The sequence below is a fragment of the Salvia hispanica genome, chromosome 4 (genome assembly GCF_023119035.1).
Source record: "Salvia hispanica cultivar TCC Black 2014 chromosome 4, UniMelb_Shisp_WGS_1.0, whole genome shotgun sequence".
NCBI lineage: Eukaryota > Viridiplantae > Streptophyta > Magnoliopsida > Lamiales > Lamiaceae > Salvia > Salvia hispanica.
In genome coordinates this window covers 23,967,933-23,986,999 of record NC_062968.1, presented here as the reverse complement: position 1 = coordinate 23,986,999, position 19,067 = coordinate 23,967,933, and the positions used below count along the sequence as shown (strand labels likewise).

General features: G+C 32.7%; 2 protein-coding genes and 1 long non-coding RNA gene across 3 annotated transcripts; 2 read left to right on the top strand and 1 right to left on the bottom strand.

Moving 5' to 3' along the window:
• Positions 1-1,608: 1,608 nt before the first annotated feature.
• Positions 1,609-3,410, bottom strand: LOC125224219. Its single transcript, XR_007176844.1, has 2 exons — positions 3,151-3,410; positions 1,609-2,131 (listed from the first exon to the last, which is right to left on the bottom strand). It is a non-coding gene; the product is annotated as an uncharacterized LOC125224219 (long non-coding RNA).
• A 4,854-nt stretch (positions 3,411-8,264) lies between these two features.
• LOC125219787 (auxin efflux carrier component 6) lies at positions 8,265-14,392 on the top strand. The gene is made up of 7 exons (XM_048121854.1): positions 8,265-8,715; positions 9,941-10,470; positions 12,396-12,585; positions 13,097-13,182; positions 13,321-13,478; positions 13,795-13,871; positions 14,186-14,392. Exons 1-7 carry the CDS (start codon positions 8,288-8,290, stop codon positions 14,250-14,252), a joined length of 1,536 nt encoding a protein of 511 aa, XP_047977811.1. The 5' UTR covers positions 8,265-8,287; the 3' UTR covers positions 14,253-14,392.
• Positions 14,393-14,840: 448 nt separating this feature from the next.
• On the top strand, positions 14,841-17,559 carry LOC125221745 (alcohol dehydrogenase 1). The gene is made up of 10 exons (XM_048123968.1): positions 14,841-14,980; positions 15,092-15,228; positions 15,823-15,869; positions 15,949-16,274; positions 16,448-16,530; positions 16,606-16,681; positions 16,763-16,824; positions 16,898-16,993; positions 17,074-17,229; positions 17,330-17,559. Exons 1-10 carry the CDS (start codon positions 14,917-14,919, stop codon positions 17,450-17,452), a joined length of 1,170 nt encoding a protein of 389 aa, XP_047979925.1. The 5' UTR covers positions 14,841-14,916; the 3' UTR covers positions 17,453-17,559.
• Positions 17,560-19,067: the final 1,508 nt, after the last annotated feature.

Below are 19,067 nucleotides of genomic sequence, written 5' to 3'. Positions count from 1 at the left end.
AAAAGGGTCAAAGATTAAAACAGAATACAAAATAACATTAGAGATAATAACTCCAAACACCAAATCACACACCATTTCATTTCGAAAAATTCCGCAACAAATTAAGGCACCTCTAAATTTAATCTTCAAGAGAAAGTGCCGCCACCAATGTTGGATGTAACCATAAAGTTGATCAGTTACCTAGGTAGAAACCTTTCTTTTCTTTTTTATAAAATTAAAGAACTAATTTTTTTTTTTTTTTTAAGGTTTGGTCAGTGGTGCAAATGCAGTTGGCTTTTCCGTTTCTACTAAGGAGAAACCACTCAAAAAAAGGTTAAGACCTTTTTTTGAGTGGTTTCTCCTTAACAAGATACGAAAAAAACAACTACATTTGCACCACAACCAAACCAAAAAAAGAACAAACACAATTAGTTATTTAAGTTTATAAAAAAAAAGAAAGGTTTCTACCTAGAGAACGATCATATGAATCTCAAATTTGAAATGCTACCCTGCATATCAAAGAAAATAAGATAAAGTATATATGTTTTAAGGAAAATTGTAGAGAGAGTTGGAGAAGGAAGAAGATGAGAGGTGAGAGGGGAGAGAGGTGAAAATTTGTTGATGATAGTTGCGCTGAATTTGCCTTGTTTGGGACGAAAGAAATTATTGAGATGAGAGAGTGAGTCGAATGGGGATGTATTCAGGTCCTTACAACAAATATTTGTAAAACATAAAACAAATCCCAAGCCATTGATATTTGCCATCTAATGGCCGATTTTCATGCCATGTGTAATTAACAATATTAATTTTAAAATACCAAAAGGTTAGTTTAGGCATATCCTCAATGCAGCAGTTATTCAATTCCCTTGATTATCTCCTTCTATGTAGACGTGTATTTCATGGTATATTTACTTTGATTTTGTTTTGATTTTTTTTCTTTTCTTAATCTCCTATCTACAGAAACTCACACAGAGAAATATTCATTCCTCTTTGTCATCGTAGTACATTATTGTCAATTAGACACTACATTATTCCACTTATTATTGACTTTTGTCGCAGTACATTATTTCTGTTGCCGCTACATTATTCCTCTTATTATTGACTTATACATGTTTAGAGCAAGAATGGTATACCACAGTGTTACATTCGTTTTTTATTCAAAACTAACAGAAAGGAATTCATCAGAGGAATCAATTATTCGTCAGTAATATATATATTTGCCTCAAATAATATAATTGTAATTTTAAACAGTAAATTGTTAAGTCTGATATGTTACCTGACTAGTGTTATGAATTTCACATAAGAGTTTACGATTTCCTTATCATTTCTTTAATGTAAATTTCACTTGCCACACCAATTTATTTAAGGAAGAAAAAAAAAGAACTGTATTTAGTTAAGTAAACATTACATTAATCACGAACGAAGTTTAGATTCATCTATAACCTTCTCTCAACGATTAATTTGTATTTTACAAGTGTCATCAATTTTCTTCACCAAAGGGTTTTTGTAATTGTTTCAATATAGTAACAGTACATTACTGGAGAACAAATTTTTGATTAATCTGTTACACACTGTCATGTGTCATCATATTTCCACCCCTATGCACAAATGTAAAAACCAAAACGAAAGTAGCCACACTTCTGCAATAATGTAATAGAGTAGTGCTTAACATAGTTCCGAAAACACATAGGTGCAAAAAGTATAACCAGTTCTAATCTAGTTTCCACAAAAAAAACAGCAAAACAATCTATGTCTCTCACAAATCAATTCTGACAGGCACATCATTCATTCCAAACCATAAATTTGAACATACTTTTCGAAAGTGAACTTTGACGGCTTCTCTTTCCTGTGCTTAGTTGTTGCAATTTGATTCACCTTTCCTCTGATATTTTGCTCAAATGGGAGTAAGGTCGTGTTGAACTTAATCCTTGACATTTCCACGCTTTTAGTGCTCCATGCCGTGAACCCACATTCCCATTCTTTGTCTTTTTCTCTGAAAAAGGTTTTCATATGGCCCATCAAGTACACACCACTGTCAACCTTGCTGAAATGGCCTCTCCATGGCATAGAGAGTAGATAGGTTGAACATTTACGAATTAGCCATGCTAGCTTGGGTCTTCTGAACTTCACGAGTGCATCAGCTAGGTACTTCCTATGCAGAATTGAAGTTACATTAAAATGCATTTCTCAACCTGATAATGTAGCTAATTGAGGATTAAATGTAAACACCAACAAATGCAACAGTTATGCATATAATGTTGCTCCATCATGATATAATGTACAAATACAACAAATATACCGACGTGGTTGATCCAGATAATGGTTGGGGTGCACCGTTGGGTATAATGTATTAAAAAAAAACACCAACAAATGCATATTTGAACCCGATACTGTACATTTTTCATAGAATTAATGTACAAGCACAATGGCATTGACCAAATAATGTATCTCAAAAACTAACAATGTACAGAGACATTAGACAATGGCTTTGACATAAGACATAAGAGAATGGAATTGACCAGATAATGTAGCTTATCAAAAACAATGCGCAGTGACATCCGACAATGAATTTGACCAGATAATGTAGCTCATCAAGTAAACAATGTATACAGAGACCTCAAGAATGGAGTTGACCAGATAATGTAGCTCATCAAGAAAACAATGTACACAGAGACATCAGAGAATGGAGTTGACCAGATAATGTAGCTCCTCAAGTAAACAATGTACAGAGACATCAGAGAATGGAGTTTACCATATAATGTAGCTCATCAGTGAAATAATGTAATAACACATGATAATCAAATTCCAGATGTAACCATATAATGTAGCAAATTATTGGGATAATGTAAAAGCAATAAAGTACAACATTAACATAACACAAGTAGACAACATGAATAATGTAGCAAAGCATAAGCAAAAAAAATGCCGATTTCTTTCCCTGCTAAAAAAATCTGCTTTACATGGTTCAATCGAATCAACGAAAAGAAACAACAAAAACACAAACCAAATGCACCGAAATCATTGAAAAAATGATGAAAATCGCTGAAATTCTTACCGTAATATAAACCAAACTGGAAACAAGACCAACAAAACTTTCTCAACAACACAAAAATCAGAAGTATGAGTTCAATTAAGCAAATTTCCCCCAGATTCGTGGTCAACTATTGTTACCTTGTTCTCGTCACGCGTGAAACCTACCCAGAAGAACGCGCTAGATGATTAAATCAACACAACAAAGCCAAATAATGTAGACAACGGGTTCGATTAAAAACAGAGTTGTCAGCGCCGGCGAGTCTTCAGATTCAAGCGTGAAAACTAGGTTTTTGCTTCTCAGATGTGGCGGCGGGTTGTGATTGAAATTTGAGAGAATATGGGGAGACTGGAATGAATACGTGATGGAGAGAGAGTGAAACGTATCGTGGGTGTAATTAAAATCCCAAAAATTATGGACATGCAGTTGAAACGGACTGTTTACTTGAAATGGTTCCATTTTTACCCTTATAATGTATCCGGAAATTGGATTAATGTACCGCACTGATTTTAAATCTCAACCATCCGAAACTATCATCCAATGGATGATATTAGTGCTGTGTTTAAGACTAAGGAGGTGTAAGGACCCTAATACACCCCGAGTCGAATGTATATAAGTGTCAAAGTCCTTTGTGTTTGGTCACCTTAATTGTTTGGGCCACTTTAAATTGTTGTTTGGGATGGAATAATTAAAAATCACCTGGGCCAAATTAATCCTTGATTTAGGTGTGGGCCAAGAGAATGATGTAGTTGGGTTGTTTTTAATTGTTTAGGTGATCTTAATAATTAATTTTACGTGTTCAATCGTTGAGCTCGGATGTCGTTAGACAACAAAAATAATTAGTATAATTATTAGTTTAACCAATACGATAATTGATTCTTAGTTTGAGAACTTTGAAATAATTGCAACATTTATTTGAGATTAAATATTTGAGATTTTTTATTGTTACGTAGATATTGGTTTGATTGGGCCACGACATTGTGCATTTCACATCATTATCCACGAATTTTAATAAAATTACGAGATTCATTAAAATAAAATATATTATCTTAATTCTATTTAAATGATTCAGAATATAACCATATAAAAGTAGTTAGCACTAAAAAATAATATCATAATATTTAAATATGATATGGTATATACTAATAATAATAGTATAAGAAACTATTAAACTTAATTCCAAATAAATTATACTCCCTCCCAGTTAAGATGACTCTTTTTTCTTCGCATGTATTTTATATACTTTGTTTTTTCTTAACTTTAACTATTTATTAATATAATTTTTTTAAAATATGTGTAAAAAAATGAAATGAATCATTTTTAATGAGATAGAGGGAACATTAAAAAAATATTAAAGAATTAAAAACAAATCTCAATTTGCAGATCACTCCTAAGTTTCGTTACTCTCTCTCTCGATTTATCTCACTAAATAGCAAAATTCACACTCCTTTTATAAATTCATTTAAATATCACTCACTCAAAAGTAGAAGAAAAAAATCTCTTATTAACTACTATAATTATTACTCAAAACTATTCTTTTATTTATTCCACAGTTTTATTAAAGCACTTCATGGACTGAAAAAGAAAATTAAGAGGACTGATTTTGGGCTCAACAACTAAAAGAAGAATTGGGCTAGATGAAGTAGGCCTAATGCTTGAATTTCTTCAAAACATAACATAAACAAAACAAGGAATGAATAAAAAAATAATTCGAAAACATTAAAAATAAAATCCCAAAAGAATAGAAAAAGGCGGGTGTTACATTTTTTTCTTTTTTTGACGATGAAAATGTTTAGTTGTTTAATGTTTCAGAACTTTTGATATTTCTGATAAACAATTTTTTATTATCGCAACTAATTTGTGGTATTATTATTATTATGGAAAATGTCTACTACTAATTTATATACTACTTATTTCATCTTCCGATTGTATATTCATCATTTTTCACAACTTTGTTTCTTATTGAGACCATTAATTCAATATTCACTTTTTATATTATAGAATAGGAGTATAATTTTTAATGTTATCATCCAATATGAAATATGAGTAGTCATTTCGATCCAATTTCTTAAAATTTTAAGTTAATTTCTTTATTATTGTCATCTAATGAAATAATCATATCCATTCACATCCAATTATTTTATTGTTAATTAAACTTTAAATTCTAAGTTATAAAAACAACTCCATGTGCATATACTTTATTCCTTTACGTCATCATCCAACGAAATATTAAGTAGTCATTCACGTCCAATTATTTTTTATTACTAAATAATTCTTTAAATTTTAAGTTATTAAAATGAATATATGCGTATATACTTAATTTCTAAACATTATCATCCAATGGAATAATAATCATTAACATTCAATTAATTTTTTAATACTAAATCATTTTTAGAATACTTATTTATAAAAATGACTACATGCATATGTAATTAATTTCCCAATGTTAACATTTAATGAAATAATAATAATACTTATTTATATCCAATCAAACAATACTCCAATACTTATTTACATCTAATTTCTTAATTTTTTAATGTTGTCATCCAAATAATACTTTTCGTATCATCTCGTTTTGTGAACCTTCTCGTATTTTCTCCTCTTGTTAGTTGTCTATTATATTTATACAAATTTTCGGAATTGAAATTCATCCTCGGAGCGTTGTTCGACTCGTTCGTACACAATATTTCGTCTTCATCGTTAGATCCAAACATGTTACTAGTATGAAATATCATTAGTGTTAGTATGAAATTAATTGAATGTTAATGACTATTATTCCATTGGATGATAATGTTTAGAAATCAAGTATATACTCAAAACTCAACAATATAAAATGTAATCTACTTATAACTAAAATGCAATCTACTTATAACTAAAATGCAATATGCAAAACTCCATCTAAAACTTCCACAGATATATATTGTATGTTAGTGTTTACAATGTTGCATGTTACATGTCATGCGTCAGCATGAGATTGGAAGTATGTTGTGATTTCAGTTAAGGATGAAACCTAGAGTTCCCTAGATTAAGCAGCTAATATAAAATATCATTGCAAAAGCAATTCTAGATCTGCATCTTTTAAAATCAAAATGTGTTTCCTCAAGTATTTTATTGAGATATTCCATCTCCCATTGCTGTGATATCAGCAGTGCAAGGTAAACTTAGAAATGTGAACTTTAATTAGTCCGGAAATAAAACAATAAGTAATATAATTATCTTAACTTTATACGCTGAATGTATTTAAAATTATATGTATAGGGTATGATACTATTTTTCGAAAGCAATAAATTAGAAAAGTTGCACAACTTTGGAGACATAACAAAAGTTTCAACTGTTGGATAGTGACATTTACTACACATTGTTACATTAATTATTGTTTGTGTCGAACCCTAAAACCACCCACTTTTAACATTAAAGTTCGATATATATATTATATATAACTGTATGAAATAAGATTTTGATATAACGATATTTCCATATAACATTTATTTAAGTTGATCATATCAAAATTTTGGTATTATTGAAAAATTTGATAAAGTAACCATGTGCTTTTATTCGTATCAATTGTCAATTTTGATAAAGTATATTTCACCGACCTAACTCATAACTTAAGCCATGGAAATTAACAGGGCCAAAAATTGGCATGCAAAAATACTGAAATCAATCAATAGACAAAAACAGTAGGCAATTAACATAACTCATCCGAATTTTATCTTCCAACATCATTCATCATAGAGATCTGATAGCTAGCAAAAAAAATAGAAAAATCACAAAAATAGGACAACTTTTGTGGGGGTTAAATTGAAAAGGTAAAAGTATATGAGTTTGATAACAATGATTGAATTTGAGGCTAGATCTTCTTCATACAATATTCAGACCTCATTTTGCACGCCTAAAAAGCTTTTCATGATATATAACACACAACAAACGCACGAACAAATCATGACGCAATAAAATCCGGCCATGTTCTATAATCAATACTTCACTCTTTTTTCTAATGCATTTTTGTGAGTATTATGTTCTTTATTAAAAAAATTTGTAATAGGAGTCAACTCCAAAAAGGAGGTTATACGTATTCAAGATCCTCTATTATGATTTATAACACATCAAACAGTATAATTCATAAATAGAGATTGTCTGTCTAGTAGCATGTGTCTTATTTTTTCATCTTTGAAAAAAACTACTGTCCCTGAAAATTTGATACATATTACCATTTCAGTCCGTCCCTGAAAATTTGATACACTTCACTTTTACCATTTTTGGTAGTGGACCCCATATTCCACTAACTCATTCCTACTAACATTTTATTATAAAACTAATACTTTAAAAGTAGGACCCACATCCCATCAACTTTTTCAATTCACTTTCCATTACACTTCTTAAAACCCGTGTCGGGTCAAAGTGTAGCAAATTTTGGGGGACGGAGGTAGTAATACGTATCTCATTTTTCCATTCCACAAATATATTTTTATTTACATTTTATTTATAAAACTAACTCATTTTTTTCTACTTTAAGTGATTCATTTTACTTTTTTTTTTATAGATGTCCCTCTCTAAATAACACATCCTAAAATATGAATATTTATTCTTAATTTCCACTCAACTCACAAACCGAAACTCTATAAAATTTCATGTCGAATAAAAAATTGCTCCACTTAAAGTACGACCTAGGGAGGATATGAAGTTCTTTCCTCTAAATTTCTTAACTTACATTTTATTAAGGGTGAATAACCATTTATATCACCAAGTTTGGTCAAAATCTGGTCTATCCCACAAAGTTTAAAATCCGCTAATTAATTCACGAAGCTTCAATTTTTCTAGTTTATCCCACGGGTCAAATTTCAGGTGGAATATTTGCATCTCTACATTGAAATTCATCTTGAAATCTCAATTTAACTTTAAGATCAAGCTCCTTGTGATCACACTTCGGACTATACACGCATCTGTTTTGTGGTATAAATGTCAATCCACGTCAACAAAGATTCCTCCTAAAATTCGACTTATGTGATAAACTAGAAAAATTAAAACTTCATGATTTAATTAACGGATTTCAAACTTTGTGGGATAGACCAAATTTTGACCAAACATAATAATTTAAATGACTATTTCCCCTTTTATTAAAGCTCATGACAGAGTCAAAGTGGAACACATAAGTAAATATTTACCTATCTTACATAACGTAAAGTAAAAACAAAATCCCCCAACCCCACAAACTCACTCCAACACTACATAATATCACCCCCTCCCTCACAACCACTCCTCACTCACTCACTCAATATGATAAGCGGCGACGACCTCTATAGCGTGATGTGCGCCATGGTCCCGCTCTACTCCGCAATGCTGGTCGCCTATGCCTCGGTCAAGTGGTGGAAGATGTTCACCCCCGAGCAGTGCTCGGGTGTGAACCGCTTCGTGGCCGTCTTCGCGGTCCCCGTCCTCTCCTTCCACTTCATCGCCCACAACAACCCCTACCAAATGGACGCCAAGTTCATACTCGCTGACACGCTCTCGAAGGCCTTCGTCCTCGCGCTTCTCTCGGCTTGGTGCCTCCTCCTCGGGGGCCGGCTCGAGTGGCTCATCACGCTGTTTTCGGTCTCGACTCTGCCCAACACTTTGGTGATGGGAATCCCTTTGCTTAAAGCCATGTATGGGGAGTTCACGCAGACATTGATGGTCCAGCTTGTTGTTCTCCAATGCATTATTTGGTACGTTCTCTTTTTACACTGGTGTGGGATATTTGTTTGTTTTGTTAATACTTCGAGTTAGGGTTGGAATATTTTTTATTGGTTCAAACTAGACTGAATATATTGTTGCGTCAATCATTTTTCTGATCAAGATGGACATGTCTTCGAAGCTGACAATGAGACTTATATAATGATTTTGGTCGAGTTCTAAAGTTACATTTAATGTGAGATATTTGTTCGTTTAATTCGCCATCCATTGAAATTTGACCAAATTAAGCTCATTTATATAGTTGAGTCAAATATTAATGTGTGTTTCGGCTTGGTTATATGGTTGTGCCAGTCGATGACCCAATCCGATATTATGATAGAATTTCATGAATTTTAAAATAAAACCAACATGTGATTTGTGTATGATACTAGTATTTGTTTGTTTAATTTTCTACTAATAAATAATAAATATAATATGATAAGTAAAAAAACCAATAAATGACATCATTTTAAGGAGTTAAGACTTTGTTGTTATTAACTATTAAGTGAAAAACTTAGTATACAAAAGTGAGTAGGGGGAACACAAGTCAAACATATGGGGGGCAGCCATAAAGTGAAACTTTTTTTGGCCTAAAAATACAAGATACATAATTGTGAAGGTAGGAATGTGATTGTTCATTTATCTTTTGACCACTCTACACATATGTTTCTTACACTGTCGCTTTCACCTTTGGATTCCTCAAACTTTAGAAAATCTTGCACCATTTTTGTTTTTCTTTAATCATCATTTGTTTGATTTGAAAAACTTGTCACATGACATTTATTGCATTTCGCAATTTGTTTATCATAATGTAAAGTCACTATCTGTCACACGTTCATTGATAAAAATTAGGTGTCGATTTTGAATTTGGCTACAAATCTAACTAAATGTCCAAAAAATATATTTTGTTTACTCTATAGGTCTCCATTTATGAGCCTGCACCATATGTCATAAAAATTGATGGGTAATCATACCAACATATTTGGAATAATACATCATTAATCCAATAAGACAATCGATCCGTATTTTATAGATTAAATGAGCCGTCTCTCACGATAAGATTAGTCAATTCGTTACTAATGAATTTCTTTTTTTTTAACAAACTAGTCATCATGTTTTAGCTTAAATAAGTGATCTCAAAAGTAATTATTTTATAAATCAAATTAAATGAAAAGATAATTGATTAATTATTTAATTTTATTTAATTTTAATTCTTAGGTACACCCTACTCCTCTTCCTCTTCGAGTACCGGGCCGCAAAGATCCTAATCCAAACCCAATTCCCGGGCCAAACCGCCGCTGCGATAACCCGATTCGAAATCGACAACGACGTCATCTCCCTCGACGGGCGGGACCCGCTCTGCACGGACTCGGAGATCGACGACAACGGCCGCATCCGCGTGAGGATCCGACGGTCCACGTCGTCCGCGGCCCCGTCCTCCTCCGTGGGCCCCACGCCCAGGGCGTCGAACCTCTCCAACGCCGAGATTTTTTCCATCAACACGCCCCACGAGTTCGGGTTCGGGCTCCGGCCCGTCAGCCCGAGGCTGTCGGGCTACGCCTCGTCGGACGCCTACTCGCTGCAGCCCACTCCGAGGGCGTCTAACTTCAATGAGTTTGATATCTCCGTCGCTGTCAGCCCGCCGACGGGGAAGGTGTTTCGGCAGGCGTCGCCGGCGGTGAAGATGGTGTGGGAGTCGCCGTCGCCGGCGCCGGCGGAGGCGTATGGATTCAGCGGCGATGTTTACGGTATGTCGCATTTGATCATTGTGCATGAATAATTAATTATTAGTTGTCGAATTCTGGTTCGTCTCGTAATTTTAAAAATTGGATGATATATTGCGATTTAGTTCGTCGTAATTGTTTAGACAATTGTGAAAAATTGAAATTTCGTGACAAGTCATTTTAATTTTTAAACAAGACAAGTTTTATTCGAATCACATCTTTTTTATTTTTAGCGATTGTTTCATAATAATAAAAGAAAATACTTGTCATGGATAACTTGGTTTTGTTGTCACATTATATCTGATTAGCACTCACATATTTTAATTTTAATTATTGTTGAACAATTGCAAAAATATACTCCCTCCGTTCCATAGTAATAAGGACGTTTTTCCATTTCCGTCTGTTCCATAGTAATAGAGTCATTTCTCTTTTTAGTAAAAGTCAACACATTTTTCCACACCTACTTTTTTCTCTCTTACTTTTTTCTCTCTTCATCTCTCTACCTTTTTCATTTTCCACTTTATTCTCTTTTTACTTAACTCACTTAACACAATTTTTCTTAATATTCGTGCCAAAATTTTTTGCCCCCATTAGTATATAAAGGAGGGAGTATAATTTTATGTACAATTACTCTGAATATTTTATATTAAAAAAGAGAATGAATTAGGGAACAAGAACAGTAGGCTATATATGTACATGCAGAGAGGTGTAGCTGTCAAATTGGGTTTTGCATGTATATTTATGTCACAAGATTCTGTTTTCATTTTGTCATATACTTGGTCTAACCAGACAGGAATTGACTCTACCACTTTCAATTTCAATGTCTCATTTGTTTTGTTAATAATGTTACCTCTTTTATAATATGAGAAAGAGATTAAATTAAATGTGTTGATTTTTATGCGAAATACATAAATTGAAGAAATTGAAGGAGGATAAGATTCTTATACAGATTATAATTGTGTCTAAATTAATTGAATTGCAATTAAGTAAGCTTGTAACTGAAGCAAAACCAATAAAGTTTTGGTGTCACAATGCTCTAGGATTCTTTTATCATAATTATAAAGGTTCTTCACTTTTAATTACATACTAATTGCACATGTTCTTTTCTTTATTTATTGATATATTCTAAAGTTATTTTTACTGTTCCCTTTTCCCAAAAAGTGATTAATTTCTCATAATTTGTGCCGGGACTATAGTTTTAGTCACAACAACATTATGACTGTCTATAAATACTTTTTAAATTTTAAATTATTGATATTTAAATTATTAAAATTAAGTTATCCTATCTATGTATCCACTAAAAAACATTCTTTGACAGTCGTAATGTGGTTGAATAGTTTTATTATCAAATGGTGGAAAATTATTTTATTATCAAATGGTGGAAAATTATTTCCATACTCTATCTTCATCTTCTTAGTTTTGTTTCCTTATATTTATAATTTATTTCATTTTAATGTGAGGGGTTAGTCCATTAATTAGTGGTTGGATTTGGAGATGAAACAATGATGTTGAAAAACTTTTATTAATGGATTACATTATTACATAAAAGCACGTGTGTTATAATTGGGATTTGATATGTGGGATTCAATTATTTCCCCATTTGAATTATGTAGTAAAGACAGTTTGATGATCTTCCCACTACATTTGTTTGTCCCTCTTTGTCAATTCTAGTAATTATTGTGTCATTCCAATTTTAACTTTATTTCTTTAAGTTTCCTCATATTATTTGAATTTTTTTCAACATTAAACTTCATACATTTTCTATTTTTTAGAATGTGTTACTTTGAATAGTGCATCACAAAAGGCGAAATGTGTTACTTTGAATGATGATAATTTATTAATTTATAATTAAATTTTTGTAGTTAGTTTAATTAAATCTAATTAATCATTATATATTAAGTAGTAGTATAATTTTTTATGAAAAAATATTATGTTTTATATTAATGCAGAAAAAGATCTTAGCTTCAGAGACTGCGCAAAGATCGAAATGAGGGAGGGAGATGCAACAACCAATCAAGAGATGCCACGTGCTCTGGTTATGCTAAAACTAATTTTGACTATGGTTGGAAGGAAGCTTTCTCGTAATCCAAATACTTATTCAAGTGTTTTAGGCCTAATATGGTCTCTAATCTCTTTCAAGTAAGTCCTTATTTATTTGTATAGTTTTCTAGGTGTCAATTTGATAAGAAATGAAGATATTTTTAATAATTACCACAACTTATAAAGTAGTAAAAAATTGGTAGAGACGGAATTTTAGTAAATAATTACAAATGTAATTATGAATATAAAACGACAAAGTCAAAGAATTGTTTACCTAATTTGAATAATGTATATCTAGCACATTAGAAGTGATGGCAAGGCATGACTTTGAGTATATAATTGTCGAATAAAGTTTATAATAAGAGAGAATATATATAGACAAAAGTAGTGGCCGTAAACTGATTTATTTCCTTTCAGACTTCATAATCCAACACGAAACCCTTCTTACTTTGTTTGCCTATAGATGTAGGATATATAGATATAATTATATAAGTTTTAATGTAAGATTAGTAAAATACAAAGAATGTATTAAATGAAGAAGTATGTTCTACTGATTTCTATTGTGTGATAAAATAAATTAACTAATTTCTATTGTGTGATCAAATTACAGATGGAATATAGGGATGCCAAGTGTGGTGAAATACTCAATCAAAATCATTTCTGATGCTGGCCTTGGGATGGCCATGTTCAGCTTAGGTATGCATTTATTTCTATTTCATTTTATTACTAAGTCAAAAGAGAATTTCACAGCTGCCTAAATTATGTCACCAAAATCTATCAAATAAATTGTTAACTCTATATATAGTGAAAGATTTAAAGAAATTAGTATTGCAGGATTGTTCATGGCACTTCAGCCTCGGATAATAGCTTGTGGGGCAAAAATGGCGGCAATATCCATGGCCATTCGTTTCATCGCCGGCCCCGTGGTGATGTCGGCTGCATCCGTAGCTGTGGGCCTTAGAGGCACGCATCTTCACGCTGCGATGGTTCAGGTACGTCGATAATCTATTTATTGCGTGTTGATTATGGTTTACCAATAAACCTATGAAAATGGTAAATTGACGGAAAAAAAACATAAAGTTGGATCAAATTTTAGTCAGTTGCGTAAGTTTAAAAATGAACCGAAAAATCGTAGTATGTAGTTTGAATTTTATCGTAATTATCAGCTATGAATTATTTTATGAAATTATATTTGATATGATAGGCGTGAAATCATTCACATTCCAATATCAAATTGATTTCATTTTTTTACTAGTTAATTTATTCTTGCTATTTTTTTTTGACTAATTTTTTTCTCTCAAAATATAGGCAGCTCTGCCGCAAGGAATTGTCCCATTTGTATTTGCACGAGAGTATGGGTTACACCCTGACATACTAAGCACTGGGTAAACTCTAATTTAAATCAAGATTTTCAGTTAAATTATCAGTTACATAGAGTTTTAAAACGAAATATTAAACTACAATTTTATTATTTTTTCAACGCAGGATTTGATGAGAATATGAATATACATTTTTTAAATGAAATAATGTTTTTTTGAACCTTTGCAATTGTTTTGTACATGGATGAGACAATTGGAAAATAGTAGTAGTATTAAAATTTTATAATTTAATATTCTAGTTTCTCATTTTATTAGAGTGGACCATAATATGATTATGAATCTATCCAAAATAATTAACAATAATCCTTTTATATTTGCAGGGTCATTTTTGGAATGTTGGTCTCTTTGCCAGTAACCCTATTATATTACATACTGCTGGGCTTGTGAAGAGAAACGATCATATTTTTGTCCTAACTATGTATGACTGCATATCTAATTCGCAAATACACAAATGATTTTCAATTTATACATTATGTGTGTAATTTGGTACTAATAATTACAAATTTATAATTCATGTTTACAGCCAAGTTATTAAACTATAAACTATTGATCGCCGATCTAGTTCAATTCGTATCAACAATTCACAATTTACTTAAAACTAGCAAAATTATATGTGAAATGTACTATGAGAATATACATATCTTCAAATTTTATTACATCTCATACCTCTTTTACTTTAAAATATAATTTCGTTGGAGAAAAAAATTGCCAGCCTCCACCAAGCCCATGAGTTGAAAGATCGTTCACATTAAAACAATTCGATTTAGTATTCATAAAAAATCAAAATATAAATTAGTTTTTATTATTTAATTTGACTACAATTCAGCATTGACCGGACTCTATTTTCCAACTTCCGACAAATATTGCATTAATTAACCGACACGAATTCGCCACAAGTGAGGTAACCTTTTTCAAGTGTCCAAATTGGGATTTGATTGTGCCTTCCAATTTTCCATTTCTTAATTTAATCCCATTTTTGATAACCTCAATGCAACATATATAGTGCTTCCACGTACCACCTTTATAGTACTATATATATAATCATATATTCATGATTCATCTACACCGAAAAGAAAATATGTCTAGCACTAACTCCCAAGTTATTCGATGCAAAGGTGCTTCCTTGATCACAATTTTTACTATTTTATGTTTGTGAATACATCCATAATTTTGTAGGATTTGTTGGATTTAATTTAAATAATTGTGTGAATTAATTTGTGTGGTAGCGGCGGTGGCGTGGGAGGCCGGAAAGCCTTTGGTGATTGAGGAAGTTGAGGTGGCGCCGCCGCAGAAAATGGAAGTCCGTGTGAAGATTCTGTTCACCTCCCTTTGCCACACTGATGTCCATTTCTGGGAGGCCAAGGTATAGTTGCATTTACATGCTTTATTATTTATACATATGAAAAACCGAGAACTCATCCCAAAATACTCGTCTTAGCAGTGTAAAGACCATTTAGGACATTGGAGTATGTAATAATCGACTTCTCCTAAGTGCTAAAGCACTCATCCATTAATTACTTTGTCAACTTACCACTCTGAATTGCCTCACAAAACGTCCTCGTTAGTCACCTCCACGTTAGTTAAGGTTGGTTTCTTTATCAGGCCGCCATTATGAGTTACTAGGCCTTCCAATAAAATTACTAATATTATAAAGGTTAATAGTCGTTTAAATCATAAAATTTTGTTAAATTCTGATTCGTCTCACGACCTTTGAAATTGGAATATTAAATTGCGAAATTTCAATATTTCTATATTATCTGAGGTTAAAAACGACATTATTTCTCTAAATAAGAAAAGAAATGAGTAACTAAAGGAATATAAAGAAAAAAAATACTTATTTTAATGAAACACGGCACTTTTTCACATAAAAAAGGAGAACTTAAAAATTCCTCTATTAGATAGAAGAGACAGCTTATTTAGTCTATAAATCTCACACAAACGATGTGGAATCGTGCAGGGACAGACACCTCTGTTTCCTCGGATCTTTGGCCACGAAGCCGGAGGGTATGATCATGTCGAAAATTCGCACGCAATTGTGATATCTTGTTGATTATGATGTGTTTGATTTGTATGTTGTGCATAGAATTGTGGAGAGTGTAGGTGAAGGTGTGACCGAGCTCGCGCCAGGGGACCACGTGCTCCCCGTCTTCACGGGCGAGTGCAAGGAGTGTCGCCATTGCAAATCAGCCGAGAGCAACATGTGTGACCTCCTCCGGATAAACACGGACAGGGGAGTGATGATCGGGGATGGTAAGTCGAGGTTCTCCAAAGACGGGAAGCCTATTTACCACTTTGTTGGAACCTCGACCTTTAGTGAGTACACGGTCGTCCACGTTGGTTGCCTCGCGAAGATAAATCCGGCCGCCCCCATGGATAAAGTTTGTATCCTCAGCTGTGGCATTTCCACAGGTCGGTCGGGTTACCCTGATTTCGACTCGTAATGTTGATGAAGATGATGTTGTTTTATCGATTATTTGCTCGTTGTGATTCGATTTGATATGATTTGATTTGATTTTGGGGTGTTATGTTATTGGTTATTTGTTTGTTGATGTTGAGTTGTGGTTTGATTTTGGGGATTTTAGGACTTGGTGCGGCTCTGAATGTCGCCAAACCGATAAAAGGCTCGACCGTTGCTATATTCGGGTTGGGTGCGGTTGGCCTTGCTGTGAGTGTCACAAATCCACATTTTTCGTAGCACGTTATTAATTTTTTAAAGTGTTATTGAAGTGTCGATTTTCAGGCTGCAGAAGGGGCTCGGATAGCTGGCTCTTCAAGGATCATCGGTGTTGATCTTAACGCGAACCGTTTCAATGAAGGTATGTCATAATCCATCTTCGAAGCATGTTCCGTTTGGTAACGATCGTTGAAATTTACTGTTGCGTTTTTTTTTCTTGCAGCGAAGAAATTTGGTGTCACCGAATTCGTGAATCCAAAAGATCATGACAAGCCTATTCAGGAGGTAGATAATGGTTCCTTGTTTCAAATCTTTGAACATTTCTTGGTGATTAAGATGTTATTGGTGAATTGTTTAGGTCCTACTCGGGATGACCGATGGTGGAGTCGACCGTAGCATCGAGTGCACGGGGAACGTTAGCGCGATGATATCCGCATTTGAATGTGTTCATGATGTATAACTAACTTTGACACCTCGTACTCTCGTATTATAATGTTGTCTCGTACTATGGTTGATATGTCGGGTCGTTGGCAGGGTTGGGGCGTGGCCGTGCTGGTCGGGGTTCCTAACAAAGACGACGCGTTCAAAACGCATCCTATGAATTTGTTGAATGAGAGGACTTTGAAAGGGACATTTTTTGGCAATTACAAGCCCCGCACGGATATTCCGGTAGTCGTTGAACGTTACAAGGTAAAATTTAGACGTTAGTGATGAAACGTGTCTTAGTTGATAAGACGTTTACTCTCTGATCAATCAGGCTAATTTAAATTGATTTTGATTGGCGTTGAAGGAGATGGGGCTCGAGCTGGACAAGTTCATCACGCACCGCGTTCCCTTCTCGGAGATCAACAAGGCCTTCGACTATATGCTCCGAGGCGAATCGATCCGCTGCATCATCACCATGGACAACTGATCGAGTTTCGAATATCAATAAATAAAATAAACAATGTCTTAGAATGTACTCTTATAAAATGTCTCTTATGTGTAGTTTAACTATAATAAACATGAGATTTTGGCCTACATTGTAACAACACAAGTAGCCTAAGTCTTCCGATATTAGAAGGATGTAGTTACAAAATGGTTTCAACATCATATCATATGATTAAGTATACATATCAATAATTTTACTAAATTATTTTGTAAATAAAATAAGAAAATATTATAAGTAAATCAATTTGGTTATTGATAATTAGGCCCTCATAGTCATAGATATAAGTTGTGAAAATTGATTGGGCTAGACCCTAAGTTATTAAAAAGACAACAACATAGGCAGTATATTATTGGGCCTAGCCTTTTACTATAGCGTTATACGCAAATAAATCTTGTTAATTAAAATTTTCCAATAAAATAGATCTACAATGATTTCTAATTTTCTATGCTACTAATAATAATAGTACTCCTATATACCACAGTATATTACCGTTTTTCTTAAAGATTATTATATTACATTAGTATACTTAGTACTATTTGGAAAATGATATTGTTATCATGCCAAAATTTACGGATATGGTATCATACTTTACCCAAAATGCCGAAAGTCAAGATTTTTTATTTTTTTGTTAATACGGTAAGGATGATATATTGATTATTCAGTATTTTCTCTCACCCCTAAATCCCAAAGTACAAAGTTTTGGTCGTCTTTAAACTTAATATGCAATTAATCCTTAGAAACAAATAAAAATGAATAGAACACAACATTTACATTATTTTGTTCATACATATCTGAAAACTATACTCCTATTAAAGACATTCTTTAACTTTTTCTTTTACTATCTGAAAAAAAAAAAGAATTTCTATGCGGGAGTGAATTTAGAGCATTACCTAAGAAAATAATCATGATTTTAAGATATTAACTAAAGAAAGTTACACCTAATACGATTTAAACCTCCAATATATTGATCGAAGATGAAGCGTCTAATCAGATGAATTGTGCTTTATCATCGAATTAAAATACCTTATTTTCTCACAAAAAGTTTTTAAAAATTATCCATACATATAAAACTCATATTATACTCATATTATATTTAAGCATTATTAATAAAACTAAACAGTGTCATTATGGGGAAGATGATAATCGACGGCTTGGCCTATTATTAGTGTTGTGCAAGTAAATGATATCTCGTTAATTAAAAATTTTCAAAAAGATAGATCCTCAATTATTTCTATGCTAGTAATAATACTACTTCTCGTCTATGATGATACATTTCTTAGTAGAAATCAATGCAGCCATCGCACAATATTGGTGCAAGTAGATATAAGTTTAATAATAAACAAAGAACACTAGAATATATAATAAAAATGATGGATTATACATAAACTCAAGGACAGCCACTTAGTATAGAATATTTGTTATGTACATACTAATAGCCCAAAAGAGTAGAAGGAATTAAAAAAATAAATAAAAGTGATGAAACGGTATAGTTTTGGGCACATCACCTGGCGTTGTGCACAAAACTGCACATTAGAGAATCTTTTCCTACAAACATCATTAAAAGAGTTTTCATTTTCCTGGGATACCTTGCCCCCAA